The sequence below is a fragment of the Colletotrichum higginsianum genome, assembly GCF_001672515.1.
Source record: "Colletotrichum higginsianum IMI 349063 chromosome 7 map unlocalized unitig_7, whole genome shotgun sequence".
Taxonomy (NCBI): Eukaryota; Fungi; Ascomycota; class Sordariomycetes; order Glomerellales; family Glomerellaceae; genus Colletotrichum; species Colletotrichum higginsianum.
In genome coordinates this window covers 4,061,618-4,077,969 of record NW_017263917.1, presented here as the reverse complement: position 1 = coordinate 4,077,969, position 16,352 = coordinate 4,061,618, and the positions used below count along the sequence as shown (strand labels likewise).

General features: G+C 41.4%; 2 protein-coding genes across 2 annotated transcripts; one reads left to right on the top strand and one right to left on the bottom strand.

Moving 5' to 3' along the window:
* Positions 1 to 282: 282 nt before the first annotated feature.
* CH63R_10918 (RasGEF domain-containing protein) lies at positions 283 to 5,879 on the bottom strand (the record flags this gene model as incomplete). The annotated part of the gene is made up of 2 exons (XM_018305892.1): positions 283 to 5,305; positions 5,440 to 5,879. The coding sequence occupies 2 exons, from the start codon at positions 5,877 to 5,879 to the stop codon at positions 283 to 285; spliced, it is 5,463 nt and encodes a 1,820-aa protein (XP_018155316.1).
* An 876-nt stretch (positions 5,880 to 6,755) lies between these two features.
* On the top strand, positions 6,756 to 7,084 carry CH63R_10917 (uncharacterized protein; the record flags this gene model as incomplete). Its single annotated transcript, XM_018305891.1, has 3 exons — positions 6,756 to 6,878; positions 6,967 to 7,002; positions 7,034 to 7,084. 3 exons carry the CDS (start codon positions 6,756 to 6,758, stop codon positions 7,082 to 7,084), a joined length of 210 nt encoding a protein of 69 aa, XP_018155315.1.
* Positions 7,085 to 16,352: the final 9,268 nt, after the last annotated feature.

The window sequence follows — 16,352 nt, the reverse complement described above, 5'->3', positions numbered from 1 at the left end:
CACCGCCTTGGAGACGCCGCTTCAAGGCCACGGGGGGGTTGTGAACGACGATCGCTGAAAAGAGACCTCGGGAATGAATGCATAGGTCGGAATAAATGCTTGTGCAGGATGGAAGGGTAGGAAACGGGAGCCGAAGTCGTGGCTCGTGAGAGGCACAAGGGTAAAACGCGTAAAAAAAAAAGTGAGAGGCTCCTACAAGACGGATCGAGATTACCGTCGAGATTGGTGCCCCTTTGTAGTCAGGATATGATGTCATGTGCCCGAAAATGAAGTCGTGCTGGCTTATTCAAGACGATGGGAGTGTTTACGTATCTCCTCGTCGCTGAGAGCGCTCATCCATAGGCAGCGCTCGGTAATGCCTTCCACGGGCTGAAATTGGTACAACGTGCTAGCCTCGAGCAGCCTCAGCAGCGTCTTGACTATGGTAGCGGCGTATCTGCACCTCTCAAAATTGACGAGCGGTGCGGTCGTCGGCGAGCTGGCAATCTCGGAGGGACGTTGGGCGTTGAAGAGCAGGTCGTGCGTATAGATGCCCACGAACGGGATGCAACCCGTGTCGGAGCCACTCTCCATTTCCGCACGCAAGTTGTAAAAGTTGCGCGTAGGTGAAATGAGAGCCTCGAGACCCCGCAGGGTCTGCATGTCGTGGGGCGGCACCATAGCCCAGGTGTTTGAAAGTCGAGATATCTCAATGGAAGTCAAGGCGATGGTGATTTGGCTCATGGTCGCAAAGTTGCGGTATCGGCGGCAGTGGGCGGCGATGTGAATGAACTTGATGATGCACCGCGCCCGTTCCTCGATGTTCTGGGTGAGGACGATCTCGCTACATGCCCACTTCACCATGATGTTGAAGCGCGCAATGACGACTTCAACACCATGGGCGTCTGTGTTGCGTAGGAAGTCTACCCATGAACGAGAGTCGTTGTTGGTCGCGTTTTTCCAGGCCATATCGATAAGCTCCTTCCAGTCGATCTCGTTGAGAGCGTCCTTTTCGATCAGCGTGAATTGCTGCGCCAAGATCTCAGAATCGAAGGCGAGGGTGAACGGCAGGTGGACTGAGAATCTCAGCGACGACTCGCGTTCGGGCTCCAAGTACCTGGGCTGGCCGCGCAGGGCTTCCTTGGTGCCCGTGGGGTCAGATGGCGACCTCGCTTGGTCCCTGGCTACCAGGACCGTATCAGGGGTCGGCGGGAGAGGCTTTTGCTGGTACACCTGATCCTCATGGAGTTCTGGAACCAGGGCGGCTTCAGGCGACATTTGAAGGGCCTGGAACAGCGTCATTGGTGGCGAAGGAGGACCGTCTGACATGCCAATGGTCGACTCTCTCAGTGGTCGACGATCGAACTCGAGGATAGACGCACTGCGGTGTGCATTGCGATTGGGCAGGGGCTGCGTCTGGTTCATGGCAAACTCTTCCGGCTCAACCATCTCGGTTGAGAGTTCAGAGGAAAGGTCAGAATGCAAATCGTCTTCGTCGCTGTCATCGTCCAAGAACGATTGTTCGCTTGGCGGCGCCTTTGGGTTGATTCTCTCCATACTTTCGGTTCTTTGAACGAACTCAAAGGATGAATCGCGTGAGGATCCTTCGTACATTGGTCGTGGAGTCTCTGCCGGGGATATGTCATCCTCAGGTCCCTGGAGTACGGACATATCCGTCCATCCGCCAACAGATGCTTTACTACGGCCGTCGTCCGTCAAGCCGCGTTCCAAGAGAGGAATAGAGCAGTAGGATCCCGCAGATTTGTTTGACAAGAAGCTCGCTGCAGTGTGTGATCGCCGGGGGATGTTGAGAAAGCTGGAATGGGTCTCCGACCCCTCACCCTCCTGGTCCAATGCAGCATCGCCGGGAAGGACGTGTAACCGACGATTCTCTCTCTTGCCTGATCTGAGAACTTCAGGCTCCATATCGGGCTTACTGGAGGCGTCTGCGTCGTGAATCGGAGTATTGGAGGGCTCCATGGACAGTTTGAATGTCTTCTTTTCGTATTTGCCTTCCAGTTTGAGCAGGGCCGATTCCACGCCACCATCATCGTCGTCGTCGGGGATTTGCGCAAGCTTCTGCGCCTCTGCTTCGAAGGACGGGCGCATGATCGGCTTGGACGAGTGGGTACTGAAGAATGAAACCTGTCGTTTTGACGACGGCTCTGCCATGGCACCGAGGGAGAAGTTGTCTGCCTCATCGCGGTGCGAGAACTCGCTCGAGACAACGTCTACAAACGCGCTGGTGTCGTGGTTGGGGCTTTGCAGAGAAGAGCTTCGCATTGACTCCGAATAGGTTGTGAGGGAGCCCGTAGATCGCGACTTACGCAGTGGCAGGGCATCCAGGCCACCTATGTTATTCACTGCCCGAAGATCACCACCTGGTCGCCGCCTTAAGACACGTTGAGGTTGGGGGAGGGTATCGTTCTCGTTCTCGTCGGCTACAGAGCCCTCCGTGTAAGTGGTTGCGTCAAAACTCTTGACCGTCGAGCGAGGGTCGAATGCGCTTCCAAACGAGGCTGTGCGTCGACGAATAATGGCCGAATCGAGAGATCGATTCGTCCTGCTCGATTTCTGCCGAAGGTGTTTCCTCACTGATCTGGTAAAGGTCGGCCTGCTGGAAGTTCCTTCGACCAACTCCGAGAAAGGGCGACCGCTATCCATCGACGGCCGTACGCTGCCGCCATTGCCCAGGGTTGCCAAGTCGGGTATAAAAGGAGGCAAAGGATCTGCCGAAATGGATTGTCTGACGACGTGCTGGTTGAGAAGATAAGACGACCGTCTAGGAGTACCCACGGCTTGCCCCGGAGGTGTATTTGGCGGCGTTGGATCCGCACCAGTGGGCAGGAATGCATCGGCAAATGCTTCGATGGACTCGCTAGCTGGCAACGCCCCATGCATCGTTGGCAGGGAGAACGGGATCGTGTCGTCCACAATGACGATTGACTTGCTGCCCGTCGTAATCGCCATGTCACTGATGGGTCGGAGGATATCATCCTCGGGAATGCTCCCAAAAGAGGAGACCAGATGGGTTGCTGAGTAGTCAAGACCTTCCCTTGATACTGCGTTGCGCAAAGCGCCAGCGACAGGGCCCATAAACCCCCTTCGTTCGGTTTCGATGGCTGCGTCTGCGGCAGCGTCTTCTCGTACTGCCTTCTTGAAATCCTCGACAATTTCCGCGCCCAGAAGGTCTATCCGCACAGGGGGACGGATTCCATTGTGCTGTGGCCTAGCTTGAGGAACAATCGCGGTCCCGGGTAACCGGTTTGTCGTCGCTCCACGAGGTCCGATGGGGGAGATGTTGATGAAGTTGCCTTGTGTTGGGGAGACGCCTTGCCCTCTTGTGCTGAGGGCTCGTCGAACACTGCCAATCAGCTTCTTCATGCCTTGACCAGACATCGCCGAGGCGCTTCGCTGCTGTCCTGGCACCTGAAATATCGTCGTATGTCGCTGGAAATCACCTGCGAGGCTGGGGGACATGATCTCGACATACGGCTGACCGGGTGGCATCAGGTTTCCTCGAACGAGACTGCCGGCGAAGGGCAGCGACATGAGGAAATCCGTGTCTTGGAAGCCTGACCGGTCAGCGGCATGCTCCTTTTCTCTGAGCGAGTCCGTCAAGCTTCCGTTTCTCTTGTGTCCGTGGCCCGCCCGTACGCGCTTCCCAACCAACGCCCTCGGTGTCGTGGCAACAAGCCCTGTGCTGGGATGGGTCGAATTTGCGGGTACTACAGGATGAGCACCCAGTGTGTAGTTGTTGCCATGCTGGTGCCCTCTCGAGGTCTTACCAGGGAATGAGCAGGAGATGATGTCCATACTGGCGATGCTCGTAGGTGAAGCCGCCTGTCGTCTGTCGATTTCTTGGACGTGGCGGTTCTCCGGCGTGGCGGGCCTGGTCCCCATGGCCTGAGAATCCTCAAAGTGTCCAGCGCGGGATACATCGTCGCGAAAGCTCGTCTTTGCTTGGTCCTCTAAAATTGGCGCAAAGAGGCCATCCAGCCGCGGAGCAGCGTCTTCCTTCTCCCAGAACGACGGATCCAGGCTGGCGTTTCGGTGGCCAGCGATACCGCCTGGTGCGATGGGCACACCCGGTCCAAGGGTTGGCTCGAATTCGGGGCCATCCCAGAACTGGGCACAGACTCGTCGCCAACACTTCTTCAGCTCGGCTAGAATCTTCAACTGAACCTTTCGACCTTGGGGTTCAGTCGCCATTTCATCAAACATGTCGTTCAAGAGGTTGCAAAAGGAAACGCGCAGGCCGTACTCGACAACAAAGTCGTCCATGAAGTAGTTGAGAATCCAATGGCGCATAGCGACGAAGGTGCGCACCCGGACAACCATGCCGATTTCATCGTTTCGGCCCAATGCCCATCGTAACCGCGCCATCAGCAACTTCAGGAGATCGCCTGCCTCCAGGAAGGTCCGGTACGTGAGGAAAAAATCGGAAATGAGTTCGTAGTCGAGGAAGCTGGGAGAGGTAAACTCGGCGACGAGTCGTGGCGGTGTCGCCGCCGTCACGGCGCCTGTGGCGGGAGAGTACCGCACTATGGATTTGTCGTCGCATGTCGGCTTGAATGTGAGGGCATCGAACATGGTGGGTTCGATGACCAGATGGGTCGACATATAGGTGGAGCGGACGGCGGGCAGCCGGGGCGTCGTCATGGGAGGCGGACTGAGAGGGTCGGCGAACCTCGAGGGTTCCAGGGGTGGCAGGCGTATTTGAGGGATCGAGATGGGACTAGGCTTCCTGGACGCTGTTGACTCGGGCATCCTTGGAACGAGGTCGCCCGTCGGAGATTTGTGCAGAACAGAGACGTTGCTGGAAGAAGGAAACTCGTCCGTCGGGGCATAACTCGAGCCTCTGAAGAATGGAGTGCCTCTAGCGGTGAAGCGCGGGTTGCCCAATTTCCAATTTGGAATTTCAATGTCTAACATTGGAATTTGAGGCGCATCCAGATCCTCGGTGGTTTTTGCTCGTTTTTCGTCGCCGGGCTTAGAGATGACGATCTTGAAACCCTCAGCCTCAGAATTGCGACTCGTGGCGCCGTCGTGAACCGTTGAATCGGAGTGGGCGCGTCGGTGTTGAGAAGGCCGCGGGGCGTGGGCGGAAAAGTAACGGCTGCTACTCGACGTTAAAGGGCTGGTGACCGTTGCAGGCGTTGCAGGAGTGGGCGGCGTGTCGGTCCACTGGCTCAGATGAAGATCGCTTGCGCCCTTTTGCTTTTGCTTCTCCGTCAGGGCATCAAGACCGGCCGTCCCTGGTGGCGTTATGGGAAAGACAAAATTGGGCTGAGGGTATCTCTGGTTGGCGGGGCGGACAGTCGGTCTGTTTGTTGTCAGCACGTTTTCGGCATAGAGACATGAGATTACAGCGCGGTCTCATCATTCCTGCCCATGTGGGCAGGAGCCAAATCAACCAACGGTCACCGCATGCGATCAAACAGAGAGGGAGGAGCCCACCTCAAGTATATGCGGCCATTGTTCCCCACGTTGGCAACGGTGAATTGTCTTCCTTCACGTCCAGCAGAACCTCCATCGGGGGCAATCTCGAACTTATCGTCGGCGGAGCTGTCGGCCCTCATGCGTCGCGTAGAGACCTGATTTCTCTCCTCGGATATCCTTTCCGTCGCGGGAACCAACGGTTTCGTCGAGGACGCCGGCAGGCGCATCTTGGCAGACCATTTCCCCCCAGATGTTGCTCCGACTCCAGCGGTGGCACTCTGGCTCTGGCCTTCCCTGTCGCCGTCTCCAGTTCCAGACTTTGGCGACCCTCCGAGTCTCGAGCTGCGGGTGGCTATGCCTCTCGGGCTTAATGGGCTGCGCGGAGGCTGGTCGCGTTGAGGAGGGCGCACGCCGAAGCCGGGGCCGACTTGCGGGGACCGGGGTTCGGTGGCCTCCATGGCCGGTGTTGGGCGCGTCTTCGTCTACAACTGCAGGCAGCGGGTGATACTCGCTGCGTTAACTGGTCGCAAAGGCATTCGGTCAGCTTTCTCGTGGCACGCAGCAGTGTGTATGTTGTCAGACGAGATTACGTGGGGACGGCGACTATGAGGGGGAGAGATGAGGCTCGGTGTGTGAAGTAGGCTGGAAGGGTAGCAGCTAGTTGGTCTTGACAAGAGGGGCGGGTGACAGAAGCAGCGCGTTTGTTTGTCTCAGGGCCCTAGGCTCGGAGGATGGAATATGTCGGCCTTGGAGGCTCGTGGGAAGAAAGTAGGGTTTGTGTTGGTGGTCGTATACAAGAACTTCATCCTGGCCCTTCGTGGGTCCGTGAGATCCAGAGACCAGACCAACGAGCAGCTCAAGTGCAGGTCCAGGTCCTGGTCCAGGCCTGACGCTCGGAGCAAAAGATGAGATCAGGGTGCATGGTTTGTGGAACGTACGTTTTGACGCCATAAAGAAGCAACGGCGGGAGCGACGGTGGCAGTGTTTTGCAACGAGGCACCTCACAGGTTTCGCTCGGTAGAGACAGTGACAGAGGCCGAGTCGAAGTCAACGGAAACAGGAGTTAGAGTCAGTTAGAGACGCATAGGCAGATACAAGCGTCCAACGGGCATAGTCCCAGAAAATACCGAGACCTTAAAACCCCCCAAAAGTCGAGGGCGGGAGGCAGGAATGCGCTTCGACGCCCGGACAGGAGCAAGACAAGGCTTGGGCGAGGAAGGAGGTCGGGATTCGGGGGTGGATGGCGCTCGTTCGTAAGCGGCGGGCGTCTTCTTTTTTGTTTTTTTTTTTTTTTTTTTTTTGTTCTCTTCCTTTTTCCGATATTCGTCTTTGGGATGCGGACCGTCTCGAGCGAGATCAAGGTCAGGATCGAGTTCCAGGTCGAGGTAGTTGAAGGAAAAGGAAAACAGGAGGGTCCGAATGGTGGAGAAGGAGAGAGATGGAGAGAAAGGAACGTTGTGTGTGAGAGATTGTGAGGGTGAGAGTGTGAGAAAGTGTGTATGTGTGTATGTGTGCGCGTGCGTATGAGTCGAAAGCAGACAACAGAAAAGCAAGCAATCAGGCAAGCAAATGGACTGGAAGGTGAGTGAGGGACGACGACGGTACGGTCCAGTTACGAACGAAAGACCAGGCCAGACCAGACCAGAATGGCAAGGATGGATGAAGGTGGTTCAAGGTTGAATGGGAGAGAGCCTGCGAGGAACAGGACCGGGAAATGGGCAGTCAAAGTTGGTGGCCCGTGAGACGGGAGTTGATGGATTGCAGGGGCAGGTACCTAAGTATCTACCTAGATAGATGGGTAGGTACTCTACTTTGTGCGTTGTACCATTCTACTTAGGCACGTACCTATTGCTGGCGCCCACTCGTCTCCGCCTCTGTGTCTTTCTGTCAGGTGGGAGATCAGGGACAGGGGACGGTGGAGAGAAAGAAAGAGAGAGGGAAGGGGCAGAGCAGCAGAGCAGAACAGGGAAGAGCAGAGAAGAAGGGCATTGGAGGAGGATTGGAGAGGCTGGCTTGAAGAGGGAGGGGAGGGTCGGGGGAGGATGGGATGGTTGGTCAATTGGAGACACGGCACGGAGCCATGCCCTCCATCGTCATCAATCCATCCATGGTCACCCATTGAACGCAACAGACCTCTCAGTCTCTTGCTGTGGCCGAAGCAACGACATTGACAGAGACGGCACCAACAACACAGCAGACAGAACGGAGCACGACAACGAACAGATGCCGACGGAGGAGGGTCTCAACCAGACTGCACAACCAGAGGCAGAGAAGGAGCAAGCAGCAAGCAACAAGCCACAAGCCACAAGCTACAAGCTGCCGGCCTCATGGAACGACTGGCCAGAGACGGGATCGATGGGTCTCGTCGTTGGGGGCATGAGGTGGACCTTGGCATCATCTCTCATGTCCGTCCGTGGGCATGGGCGGGACGAAGGGAAATGGCAATGCGCACGGCACGATACCGAACGCTGGCCGCCCTGTCCAGTGTGTCCAGAAACAACACACCCCCTGGAAGATGCAGGCCGCAGGTGCGCGTGGTTGCTTGGATGGCCCAGTGCGCTAATCTCCACTAGCAACTTCACGTGTGAGTAAGGTACACTACTTAGGTACCTAGAGTCTCCTACCAGCATGCTGTAGAGATGTATATGCTTGGATGAATGAGTAAGTACCTGCCAGGTCGCTGGACCTGTTCGTACCTATGGGTCAACGGTAGTAGGTAAATTGCCAGCCCTCATCTAGTATTTTGCCAGTCTCTAATCTATTTAGGAATGCAGCTACTACTACTACTACTACTTTTACCTTATTAATACTACTGCAATTAATACCCTATGCAAAAATAGCCCTTTTTATAGTAAACTTAATACTATACTCTAATACTTATAATATTTAAAATTTAAGCTCTAATTACTAAAGAGTACTAGCTGCACATATAATTCTATTATTATAATAAGAGTATTACTCTTTAGTAAAAGAAATAGAGTAATAATTATATATAACTTAATATTATTTATAATTATACTAGTAGTTGCATTTTAATTGTAATAAAGTAAAAAACTTTAATTAAGTAATATAATTACTTATTTATAAATAAAATCTAATATAATAGTAATATTTAGAGATAGTAAATTCTTAATAATAGAGACTTTTATAATTATTAATCTACTAGTAAAGACTAATTTACTATTATTACTACTTTTAAGAGGCTTAGTAAGAATAAGGCTACTTTTAATACTACTTATAATAACTTTATATAAAAATTAATTATTAAATACATTAAGGAGCTCTCTTTTAGTAATAATATAATTTTATATAAAATTGCAGTCTAATTAGCTTATACTAAAAAAGTTACTATTAATAATTAATATATATAAAATCTCTAGTAAGAAATATATAAGAGTAAATTTAGCTTACTAACTTCTATATAATTCTTTCTTTAATAATTATAAGTATATTAAAATATTATTTTTACTAAGAATAAAGAAACTTATCTATAAAAATACTTATATACTTAATTGCATATATCTCTATAACTAAAAGAGATATAAGTAAATGGGTTTTATATTTAGAATCCTTATAATTTTAGCTATAGAATAGTGTATAATTTATCTGCATATCTTGTATATAAGGATTTACAGACATACTAGTCTACATACAGACTAGTAGAAGCATTCCAAGCCAGCCCTTCATACTAAGGACTTCAGCCCTACATACCAGATAAATACACTATACTATAAGCGTATTTTTACATATAATAATATGTATTAATAATCTAGGATTTTATCCCTTAGGCAGAATTATAAATAGAGGGAATTTCCCCCTCTATTTACCTTAGACTTTAGACCTTATGCATGCAAGTAATATATAACCTTTCTGCCTACTTTTTATCTTATCCTTATTTAAGATATTCTATCTTATATTCCTACCCTAATCTTAATTTTTTTACTCTATTTAATATAGTAATAATAGAAAAATTAATAGTATTTTCTAAATTTATTAATTATACTTAGTAATATTAAAGAGGTATTTAGAGTTACTAATAATAAATAATACTTATAAAATTAGTATATATTTACCCCCCCTATTTATTGTAATCCTTATACTAATTAAGTAGCTAAGTAAACTACTTCTAAATACTACTTTTCTAAGTAGTTAGCTTTACTACTATTAATATAATATTTAATATATACTTTTACCTTATCTTAGTAGAAATAATTAAATTTTACACTTAAGTACTTCTATAGTTTTATTAACTATTAATTGCAAATAGTATACTTAACTTAAGTATAATTATAATTAACTTTAATATAAGTTTAAAGTATATAATTAAGAAGGTATTTGCAAATATAAATTAGTAATTTTATTTATAGTATATAATAAAAAATATTAATATAAATATAAAGTTAAAATAAGAGGGCTTATAGCCCTCTAAAGCTAATAAGGCTACTACTACTAACTTTAAAAATTAATATAAAAGTACTACTTATAAAATTAATAAAGGGACTCTCTATTAATAATAATTATAATTGCAGTTATTTAATAAGTAGAAGTATTCTTACAATTTATATAGTCTAGTAAAAGTATAGTAAGTATATATTTATATATTAACTATTAATATTTATAAAAAAGTATAGAGATTCTTAAAGTAGTAATTTTTAAATTAGTAAAGTGCATTACATTTATAAATTCTAAATTTTATACTAATATTTATAAATATTATTTAGTACTTTTAGATAACTTATATTCCTTACTTCTATAAATTTATTAATTATAAAATATAAAACTTGCGCAACTATAGTATTAAGATAATATTACTTATAAAAAGAGTATATTAAATAAGAATAGGGCAGAAGAGATAAGATAGGATATCTTATATAAGAATAAGATAAGGTGTAGGCAGAAAGGTTGTATATTGCTTGTATGCATCAGGTCTAAAGTCTAAGGTAAAATAGAAGGGAAATTCCCTTTATTTATACTTCTTGCCTAAGGGATAAAATCCTAGATTATTAATCTATATTATTACATGTTATTATAGGTTATTATATGTAAAAATACGCTTATAGTATAGTGTATTTATCTGGTATGAAGGGTTGAAGTCCTTGGTATGAAGGGTTGGACTGGAATGCCTTACTAGTCTATATGTAGACTAGTATGCCTGTAAATCCTTATATACAAGGTATACAGATAAATAATACACTAATCTATAGCTAAAATTATAAGGATTCTAAATATAAAAACCGTTTACTTATATCTCTTTTAGTTATAGAGATATATGCAATTAAGCATATAGGTATTTTTATTAATAAGCTTCTTTATTCTTAGTTACCCCCTTAAGGTTACTATAGTTTTATAGAAAGCTTACATTATATTATATAGGTTATAAGAGATAAAGTCAGTTATAGGATAAAAAACTCTTTTTAAGAAGAGAAAAGTCCTATTATAGTAAAAAAAAAAAAAAAAAAAAAAAAAAAAAAAAAACTCTTTATAAGAGAAAAATAGTTATATAGTAGTATTTTATAAGTTAAAAAACTCTATATTTAGAGAAAAAGTATATAAGGGGAAACCTAATAGAACTTAATAGTATAGTACATATATAGTAGTATTTCTAGAATTTTTCTTTCTAGGGTACTTAGGAATTTCTTTCCAGGGTACTTAGGAAATTCTTTCCAGAGTGCTTAGGAATTTCTAAGTAAGTTATTTTCCTTTATATAGGTTGTTACTATATATACTAGGTTTTCTAGTTCTTTTAATTTATTTATTTTTATATCTTTATTATCTTTAGGTAAAAACCCCTTATTATTAAGGTTTATAGTCTCCTTAAAGTATCTTATTACTTCTATATTTACAGGCTTAGTAAATATATCTGCTATATTATTTCTAGTATGTACGTGAAATAAAGAGACGTTATTATTATATATATTAAATCTAGAAAAATGGTATTTTATGTCTATATGCTTAGCCTTTTTATGTAGCTCTGGATTTTCTGCAACTCTTTGTGCTGCTTCATTATCTATTAATATAATAGGTTTATTAAGAGTAAAAGGAAGCTTTAATTCCTTATAAATATAGTTATAAGAATTATATAGATATAGAGCTTCTTTTACTGCTTCTGTTAAAGCCATATATTCAGCCTCACAGGTAGATAATGCTATAGTTTTCTGTTTTATAGAGTTCCAGCTTATAGGGTTATAATAACCAAAGTTAAATATATAACCAGAAGTAGACATTCTATCGTCTAAATCTCCAGCCCAGTTAGAATCTGTAAAACCTATTATCTGTAGGTCTATATTACAGTTAATAACTAATCCAAGGCTAGGATATTTATTTAAATATCCCCATATATAATCTAGAGCTAAAAAGTGCTCCTGTGAAGGATTACTCATATATCTAGCACATAGATTAACAGGGTAGGTTATGTCTGGTCTAGTTTTTAAGCTAGCATATAATAAGGATCCTATCTGTTGTTGATAGGTTTTTATTTCCTCTGTAGAAGCCTGGTTATTATTTTTCCTTAATTTTAAATTAGGATTAACAGGGCTATCTCTAAAAGGTATATCCTTTTTATTATATTTTTCTAGTATTTTTAATATATAACTAGTCTGGTGTATATTTAAGATCTTACTCTTATTATCTATAATTATTTCATTTCCTAAAAACCTTTTAGGTATACCTAAGTCTTTTATAATTAAGTCTTTATTAACAGACTTATAGAAGTAATCTACTTCTTTATCTGTAGGTGTTACTAGTATCATATCATCTACGTGGCATATTAACACCGCTTTTATATTATTATTATTAGCTATAAAAATCCCTTCATCATAAGGAGATTCTTTAAAGCCTATTTTACTTATAATAGATCTTAAAAATTTATACCAGAGTCTAGGGCTCTGTTTTAATCCATATAAAGCCTTTTTAAGCTTACAGTATAGCGTTTTATTAGGATTAATATTATTATAGTTATATTCTAGGGTATTAGTTTTATTATTATATATAAAACCAGTAGGTAACTGAACCCATAATTCCTTATCTACGTCAGCATGGCAGAAGGCATTAGATATATCAAATTGCCTACTTTTCCAGCCTAGTTTTATAGCTATTATTAATATAGCTTTATAATTTTCAGGCTTACAAGTAGTAGAAAAGGTCTCTAGGTAATCTATACCTATATATTGATTAAAACCTTGTACTACCCACCTTGCCTTATAGATAAGATTATTATTTATATCTTCTTTATTATTATATACCCATCTACCCCCTAAGGGTTTTATTCCTTTTGGAAGGGTAGTTATTATCCAAGTTTTTAGATTATCAAGGTTATTTATCTCTTTTACCATAGCTTGAATCCATTTAATAGCATTATTTGATGCTATTGCCTGTTTATAAGTAGAAGGGACATTTAATACACTTATAGATAGTATAAAGGTTGCCTTTTTAAATCTATTATTATTATTATCCTTATTATTTATAGTGGTAAGTATAGATTTAATATGTGGGAAGTCTTTTATAGTTATAAGAGCTCTTTCTTGATCTGCTACCCATTTATAGTCTTGAAGGTCCTTTTTATTTAGCTTAGGAATTTCTATTATTATCTTGGATTTTTTATTATTTATACTAGTACTGGTTTTACTAGTATTATTATTATTATTATTATTATTTTCTTCTTCTAAAGTAGGATTCAAGTCTTTTAATCCACTTATATTATTTCCACGTAGTATATTACTATTATTAATAGTATTATTATTAATATTAGTATTATTATCTTTAGAAGGTAGGAATTGATTTTCTAGAATTATTATATCTCGGGTCCAGTAGGTTCTTTTCTTCTGAAAATCATAGACCTTATATATATTAGCCTTACTATTTAAGACTATAGCCTTAATAGCTTTATTATCTAGTTTCTTTATTTTAGGATCTTGATTTTTATAATAGCAGATAGATCCAAAAGTAACTATATTATCTATATTAGGCTTTTCCTTATTAACTATTTCATAAGGAGTTTTATAATTTATAGCCTTATGAGGGGTTATATTATAAAGGTCTACTGCAGTTAAAGCAGCTTCACCCCATAGGTATAAAGGAAGGTTAGCTTTTAATAATAAAGCTCTTATTTTATTAGTTATAGTCCTTATAACCCTTTCTATTATACCATTAGGTTCATGTGTATAAGGGACCTTTATATTATGTTCTATACCTTTAATTATATAGGTATAGTTAATAAGGTTATTATTAAACTCAGATCCACCATCTGTATCAAAGTTTATTATATTATTATTATTAATATGTTTTTTATTTATATATTTTAATACAGCAGTATTAACCTCTTCTTTTTCTTTAGTTTTAAGAAGAGTTATAGAGGCTTCTCTAGAAGATCTTTCTAGGAATATAATAAACCATCTATATTTATTATAAGTAGGAGGAGTTATTGGACCACATAGATCAGAAGCTACTTTTTCAAGGTATTTGTAATCCTTATTGTAGTTATCTGATTTTTTATTAACCTTTGTAGTAAAATTTGCCTTAAGACAGGTATCACAGTTATATTCTAAAGGTATAGGTATTTTATCCTTTAGATTAGTATTATCTTCTAAGGCTTTTATTACTTTAGGATTCACATGTCCAAGTCTATTATGCCATTTAATATAAGTATTAATATCTGTATTTTTAACCTTATTAAAGGTGTATTTCTTCCTATTTATATTACTAGTTTTAATAGTATTAATATAGTTGTTATTTTCAATCTCTATAGAATTAATCTCTTTATAGGTAAGGGTTTTTATATTAAGGTAATATAAGTTATCCTTAAGTACCCCCTTACAAAGGGTCTTATTATCCTTTGTATTTATTAAGGTAACTGTTTTATTCCAAAATAGAGAAGCAATAAATAGCTTTCTAATACTATTTTGACTTAGAAGATTAATTCCAAGTTTAGGCATATAGAAACAGTCCTTTAATATATAAATATTATTATTATTAGGAAATTGTATAGCGATATCTCCTATAAGGTTTATTTTTTGCTGTTTTGCTTCACCCCAGTTAACAGTTTTATTAACTGCTCTTGTTTTTATAAAAAGAGATTTATTATATATAATATTAACTGTTGCTGCAGTATCTAAGCAACAAATATTATTATTATCTACTATAGGCTTATCTATATTACCTATAGTATATATATTATTAGAAGAAGTATTATTAAGCGTTTTATAGGAGGATTTACTCACAACGTCTTCAAAATCTATAAGATCTTCTTCTTCGTCTTCTAGGGTACTTATTTCCCCTTTATCTAGATCCATAGCATCTATAGTTATATTTGCTATAGGATCTTCTTCATCATCAGAGGGTATTTCCTCTATTATAGCCCTTTTTGCTATAAGGGCTTTCTGTTTTCTATACAGTTGCTTTTTCTTAAGGTTATTCCTTTCCCTCTGTATTCTAACTATTTCTTCTGCATCTGCAGTAGTTATAGAGGGTTTTTTCCAGCCTTTTGGGGCTTTATTTGGATGAAGAAAATTGCAATCTGCAACCTGGTGACTTTTTAACTTGCAATAGGTACAGAAGAGTCCCTTTTGCTTTTTCCAGGGTTTTTTATTTATCCCTCTTTTAATAATATTATTTCTAATATTATTAGAGGTATAGAGGATATTAATAGGCTTTCTTTTTGCTTCATCTATTAGATTTGCAAATAGAGAGTCTAAAGTATAAGCCTCTGGATCCTTCCTTAAAGCTTGAGTTATATTGGTAATAAAACCTTCATAACTATCATCCAGGCTATTTAAAACCCATGCTATTATAACCTGATTAGGTAAAGCAATAGACTTTAAAGCTAGATTATCTGTAAGCTCTTTAACCTTATTAAGGTAGGCTTCCATAGAATCAAAGGATTCTAGAGAGGTATTAAAGAACTCCTTACAGGTAAGATATTCGTTGGTAAATCCTGTAGGTTCATATAGTCCCTTCAGTTTCTTCCAAGCTTCATAGCCTGTTATAGAGTCTTTTATAACCCTTAAAGGGTTATCCTCACAGAAAAGCTTTATATAAGCTAATACCTTCTGATCTGCTAATCTTTGGGTATTATTGGAAGGGGCTGATTCTAGGCTGGAGTTTATATCTTTACTTATAAGTAAAGCCTCAAACCTAGTTGCCCAGGTAGAGTAATTTAAGCTTCCAGATAGTCTAGGAATCGTAACCTTATCCATTTTATATAGATATATCCTTTTATATATAGATAAAAGAGATATAAGGAGGTATAGTATAGGTTCGGTTCGAAATCGATCGATTGCAAATCGAGGAAAGGTGATATTGAAAAAAGGGTTATATATTCAGATTAACCTTAAAAAGGCAGTTCGAATAGAGGTGGAAATAGTGTATTTCGACAAGTATAGGTAATGTTGAGAGTAGTTGAAATAAAGGTATTATAGGAAATCGTTCGTTCGGTATCGAAAGAGGGGTTTTTTAATAAAATAGATATAACTGTTGGATTCGTTGAAAAAAGAGGATTCGAGAGGTGGTCTTTTTGTCGTTATAGGGTGCTTGTTGGTAAAGTTGATGTCGGAAAGGTTGGATAGGAGAAATTGAGGTTATTTCGTATATATAGGCCTTTTTCGCTAAAGCTTTCACCAGCCAGACAGTAGGCCAGTTGGCTTAGTAGTCTAGTCAACTGCTAAGTTAACTCAATTGATTGACTACCAATTGAGAGGCCTTGGGTTCAATTCCAGCTTGAGGCAAAAAGTAAAAAATCCTTTGTTGGTTGGATTATAAAGAAACCAATAGGTTAGGTTGGTTGTTGGTTGTTGGTTGTTGATATATCGTCCGGAGCTGTAGTGACGTAAAATATAGCAAGGTGTATAACTTGCTTAGTAAGACAATCCCTCTATTCTGCAGAATATGGATTGCAAGGTATGGATTGTAAAAGGTCCAAGGTTAATTCCGTAAAATTC